We start from the raw sequence: 6,000 nt of genomic DNA on the forward strand, positions 1-6,000 counted from the left end.
CACCTCATACAAGTACTGTAGTGCAATCTCTTTATCATGAAAGTGCAATTTACAAAGCTAGATTTTTTTGTTACATAACTGCACTCAAAAACAAAACAGTGTAAAACTTTAAAGCCTACAAGTTCACTCAGTCCTACTTCTTGTTCAGACAATCGCTAAAAAAACCAAGTTTGTTTACATTTACAGGAGGTAATGCTGCCTGATACTTATTTACAATGTCACCTGAAAGTGAGAACAGGTGTTCGCATGGCACTGTTGCAGCTGGCATTTCAAGGTACTTACGTGCCAGATATGCTAAACATTTGTATGCTTCTTCATGCTTTGGTTTGAAGATTGCACTATAAAATCATGACTGGTGTGGAGAAAGTGAATAAGGAAGTGTTATTCACCCCTTCACATAACACAAGAACCAGGGGTCACCCAACGAAACTAATAGGCAGCAGGTTTATAACAAACAAAAGGAAGTACTTCTTCACAACGCACAGTCAACCTGTGAAACTTATTGCCAGGGGATATTGTGAAAGCCAAGATTATAATGGGGTTCAAAAAAAGAATTAGTAAGTTCATGGAGGATAGATCCATCAGTGGCTATTAGCCAGGATGGGCAGGGATGCAACCCCATGCTCTTGGTGTGCCTTAGCCTCTGACTGCCAGAAGCTGGAACTGGACATAGGTGTAGTTTGATGTCTATATTGCTGGGGGGCAGCTCCAACCAGACAATAGGGCCTGGCATGAGGGGCAAATTCCACATCTGCCCCGAGGCTTGCAGTTGGGAAGGCAATACCCCCCCAGCCCCCTCCTCAAACTGCACACATGCTGGATGAAAGGGATGGATCACTCAATAATTGCCCTGTTCTGAACATTCCCTCTGAAGCACCTGGCACTGGCCACTGTCAGAAGATAGGACACTGGGCTAGATGGACCATTGGTCTGACCCAGTATGGCCGTTCTTATGTTATGTTAGTGACGAGAGTGGTGTAAATGACTAGGCAGGAAGACAGTTTCACCCTTGCCTCATTTTGAGACTGTCCCTTACAGAGGGTAGTGTCAGATTGTTTTCCTATTCCCTGCCAGTTTATGTACTGGAAGTTATTGTTGCAGTCATTTGTTTATGCTGGAAAGTAGAGTCTTTTCAGCTGAAACTGATACATGTGTAGTAACTAGGAACAGGGGAATGGGAATGAATTGCTGTGGCCATTACTGGTGCCAACCATGAGAGAATCACTTTAGCAAACAAACCACTCCAGAAGGTTTCTCTTGTGGTTTATGATTTCACTGGGCAGTTCCTCATGGGATTATTCCCTTCTCCACAGTTGGAGGTACTGTAGTTTATTCATGTGTTGAAAAGCATGTCTGTGGTGCTCATTGCCATCATATGTGAGTCTCTGTTATTGCTTTGTATTGATTTGTTGTTCATTTTTGGCAGGCTATTCTGAATGAAGAACTAAATGTGAACCTCTGGAACAAGTCATTTGCCCATGACCTCGAGAGTGCCTCTGTCACTCTAATCTCGGTGGCTGGGCTTGCCTCCAATGGTAACTCTCCAGTGGAGCAAGAAAGACTCCAAATCCAGCTACTTCCGGAAGGCTGCCAGGCCTGGAAGGAGGAAGGTTACTGTGCCAATGGGTTTAGTCCAGGCTACTGTGAAAACATGGTCTCTTCCAGTTCCTCGGGCCAGCTGGAGTTTGCTGGCACTGTAGACCCTGAAGCCCCCTTGTCATCAGTAGGACAGATGAAGGATGGATATGCAGGTGAAGGGAACTACAGGACTGCCCTGGAGGCCCAGCTTCCCATGGGCCAGTTGGTGTTTTCTGAGCAGCTATCTCCAGTGTCAGCAGCACTGGCCAAAGATGGTTATGTGAGTGACAGGGGCTACCAGACTTGCTCAGAGATTCGGATTCCTCGGCACCTCCAGATTTATTGCAAGTGCTCATCTCCAGTATCAGAAACCTGCAGTCTTTCACCACCAACCTGCAGCCTTAGGGACCTTAAAAAGAACACTGATGGCAAGAGTAGAGGGTGGCCACCCATGGACTGGGTTGATATTCCTCTCAGCTCCGTGAAACTGAAGGTCAATGAAGAAACACAAAACCACCTTGCTCCTTTTCCCAGGCACTTGTACAGTCACACTGCCGATAAGACAATGAAGGACAGCAAAGCAGACTTGGCAAGGCTGGGTCAGAGTGACGTCGAACAGCAGGAGTACCTACCTGTGAGCCGAGAGCAATATGGCCTCCCAGAGCGCACAGAGCTTAGTGATGACCCCAGTGGGGAGCCATACCCAAAGGCTGATGACACTAAGATCATGACTTTCTATAGCTATGAATTACGCCCTCAAGTGCTTGTCCTGTAGCTAATGATGCTGGAGCTGGGAAGAAGTCATTAGTGTACCGGGAGATTTCCCATATGTTTATCCATGTGCAAGGGGTCTGATTCTGGACTCACTTGTAGTGGTGTGAATCAAGATTGACTCCACTGAAGTGTTATATACATAAAACCAGTAAGATCAGACTCTGGAATTGGGCTGAAACCAAAACCCTAACTCCAAATCCATGAACCTTCACCCCTGAACAGCAGCCCCTCAGTTGGAAGTTCACTGCCCCGGGTGATTGGATTTGGCCATGTGGCCAATAGAGATAGTTTGACCTGTGAATTTAGGTACAGCCCTTCAGGCCCACCTGCAATAGAAACCAGCGGAGGCTTATGGTTTTGACTGAGTTTTAGTATGAGTTTGTGGGTCCATCTGAACCTGAAACTTAAGGAAAACATAAGGTATGTGAAACCCACACAAAGCAAAAACAAGGGAAAGGCTCTGAGTGGTTCCTGAGACCTGATCGAATCACATTTCTCATACAGCTTTAGTGACAGACAAACTGAGAGGGTGACTTTCTCTCTAGTAAATGTATATATCTGACGTGAAGCTGGAAACATTGAATGTACATTGTAAGTATCTCTTTCTTAGAACACTAATTTATTATGGAAATGTCTCTGTTTCATGCTCTGTCTTCTGCGTCACGCAAGATCAGTCCAGCTTTGCATGCATTACACAAAGCTACAATATGCTGCAGCAAATGTATGAGAAATATACTAGGAAAATTGGGGGTTTCCCTATGGGGAAAGGGAGCCACTTGCTTTTCAGAACCTGCTTTGTGTGTTACCATCACCTGTGAAAAGATAGTTGTTTCAGTAACTGTTTTATAATAACAGTTGGTTGGTTTTTATTCCCTTCCCTCCTCCAGAATTTTGGGGGTATTTTTGGGTTAGAGTAATGGGTTCTGTTATGATTTTTTGCTAACTATCTGATCTGCTTCTGAGGTTGCACTCCAGCTTGGATACATGGGGTGAAATCTTTGCTCCACTGATGTCACATTTCACCCATGGTGTATGCAATATGAACACTGATAGATTGTAAGCCCTAGAGCATAGTAAGGAGATACCTGTCAACTCCAGGCTGGTCGGGGGGAATCCAAGAACGACCTGTGGAAGAAGGGGGCAGGGTAGAAATGGTATCAGAGAACAGAGGAGAAAGAAAAATCCTGGCTGTCCTGCGTTTTGTTGATGCCCTTGTTTTGATGAGAGTTTGGTGACTGATGCATGACTCTTCCCCAATATTTGAGGTGACAAAAGCGCATTCCTTCTCTGTAACCCTCTCTAGGGGCTTTGGGTGAAAACACCATCTTAGCCTTAGGCACAGGGGCATTCCCAAGATGCTATATTAATTGATTCATCATCCCTTTCTCTGGCTTTCTCTTCTGCGCTGTCTGCCCCTTTCTCTTTGAAAGCCCTTTGTTCACAGATGTACAAATGGCACCTGACTAAGTGGTTGGAATGCCCTTTTCCACTGATCACCACATGCATTGATACCAGGCCTCATTTCGTTCTGAAATCGGGGGCTAGCTGATTCATCTGAAAAACATATTGCACCACAGTATAATTTTTCTGGCATGTGAGATCTTGAAGGCAGGGAAAGGGGGCTACCCAAAGGGGTCCTTCCTGACTCACATCAGAAACAGGAGATGAAGTCATCAAGCACTTTACCTTCCCCTGCCAGGTTTTCACAGCACTTCCACCAGCAAATACGAGACATGGGGCCCATCTTCTGGAAGTGAATTGTATTTGGGACACGTGCTAGGCATGATATCTCAGGTGAGAGTCTCAAAGAGACCTAAAGGAATCAGGCACCCATTTCCTTTAGACCCCATTGAAAATCCCACCCCCATGGTGTCATGGTTTCCTAAGGCTACATTTGCACTGAAACCCCCCACCCCAGCAGCAGCGGGTAGGGGGATGCGAGAAGGAGTCATCCACATAGGGGGGGAAATACCAAAGAAACCTACTACATTAGCATTTAACTTCAAAAAGGGGAACTACACAAGAGTGAGGAAGCTAGTTAAATGGAAAATAAAAGGAACAGTCACAAGAGTGAAATGCTTGCAAGCTGCATGGAAACTTTAAAAACACCATAATAGAAGTTCAAACTAAATGTATACCTCAAATAAACAAAAAAGTATGAGAACCAAAAAAAATGCCACTATGGCTAAACCACAGTAAAAGAGCGAAGTCAAATCCTACTGAGAAAAAGAGAAAGCAGCATAAATTCTGGCAAGTCAAGTTTAAAACTATAATTAGGCCAAAAATATTCAAAGAGCAACTAGCAAAAGAAACAAAAACTGACAGCATTTTTTTTTTAGTACTTCAGAAGCGGGAAACTTGCCAGACAATCAGTAGGGCCACTGGACAACTGAGATGCTAAAGGATCACTCAAGGAAGACAAGCCTGTTGCCAAGAAGCTAAATGAATTCTTTGCATTGGTCCTCACTGCAGAGGAGGTGAGGGAGATTCCCATACCTGAGCTATTCTTTTTATGCAACAAATCAGAGGAACTATCGTAGATTGAGGTGTCAGTAGAGGAGGTTTTGGAACAAATTAATAAATTAAACAATACTAAGTCACCAGGACCAGACTGGATTCACCCGAGTTCTGAAGGAATTCAAATGTGAAATTGTAGAACTACTAACTGTAGTATGTAATCTATTGTTTAAATCAGTCTCCATACCAGATTACTGGCAGAAGCTAACGTGATGCCGATTTTTTAAAAAATGCTTCAGAGGCAATCCTGGCAACTACAGGCTGATAAGCCTAACTTCATGACCAGGCAAATGAATTGAAATTATAGTAAACAACAAAATTATCAGACACACAGATTAACATAATTTGTTGGGGAAGAGTCAACATGGCCTTTGTAAAGGAAAAATCATGCCTCATCAATCTATTCAAATTCCTTGAGGGGATCAGCAAACATGTGGACAAGTGAATATAGTGAACTTGAATTTTCAGAAAGCCTTTAACAAGGTCCTCACCAAAGGCTCTGAAGCAAAGTAAGCAGTCATGAGGACCTCTCATTGATCAGTAACTGATCTTTCTTAAAAGATAAGAAACAAAGGATAGTAATAACTGGTCAGTTTTCAGAATGGAAAGAGGTAAATAACAGGGTTACCCACGTATCTGTACAGAACTAGTGCTGTACAGATACACTAGTATCTGTACAGCAGATTCATAAATGATGTGGAAAAAGGGCTAAAGATTGATATGACGAAGTTTGCAGAGGATATTAAATTAATCAAGATAGTTAAATCCAAAGCAGACTGTGAAGAGTTAAAAAGGAATCTAACAGAACTGGGTGACTAGACAAGCATATGGCAGATGAAATTTAGTGTTGATAAATGTGAAGTAATGCACATTGGAAAACATAATCCCAACTATACATACAAAATGATGGACTCTAAATTAGCTGTTACCACTCAAGAAGGAGACTTTGGTGTCATCATGGATAGTTCTCTGAAAACATCCATTCAGTGTGCAGCAGCAGTCAAAAAAGCTAACAGAATGTTAGGAACCATTAGGAAAGGGGTAGAAAATAAGACAGAAAATATCTAAATGCCACTATATAAATCCATGATATGCCCACATCTTGAATACTGTGTGCAGTTCTGGTGGCCC

At 43.2% G+C, this 6,000-nt stretch overlaps 1 protein-coding gene across 4 annotated transcripts in view; it reads left to right on the top strand.

Moving 5' to 3' along the window:
- Positions 1 to 4,776, top strand: part of LOC120372581 (interleukin-20 receptor subunit alpha-like) — a 30,664-nt gene extending 25,888 nt beyond the window's left edge. For 3 of the 4 annotated variants that reach the window (XM_039489817.1, XM_039489819.1, XM_039489818.1), the window contains one exon: positions 1,427 to 2,970. In XM_039489817.1, coding sequence (XP_039345751.1) covers positions 1,427 to 2,353 — 927 coding nt within the window. In that variant the 3' untranslated portion in view covers positions 2,354 to 2,970. Of the gene's footprint in view, positions 1 to 1,426; positions 2,971 to 4,699 lie in introns of those variants that run through there. The other variant, XR_005585054.1, reaches the window with a different exon arrangement.
- The last annotated feature ends 1,224 nt before the right edge of the window (positions 4,777 to 6,000 follow it).

The sequence above is a fragment of the Mauremys reevesii genome, linkage group 9 (genome assembly GCF_016161935.1).
Source record: "Mauremys reevesii isolate NIE-2019 linkage group 9, ASM1616193v1, whole genome shotgun sequence".
Lineage (NCBI taxonomy): Eukaryota > Metazoa > Chordata > Testudines > Geoemydidae > Mauremys > Mauremys reevesii.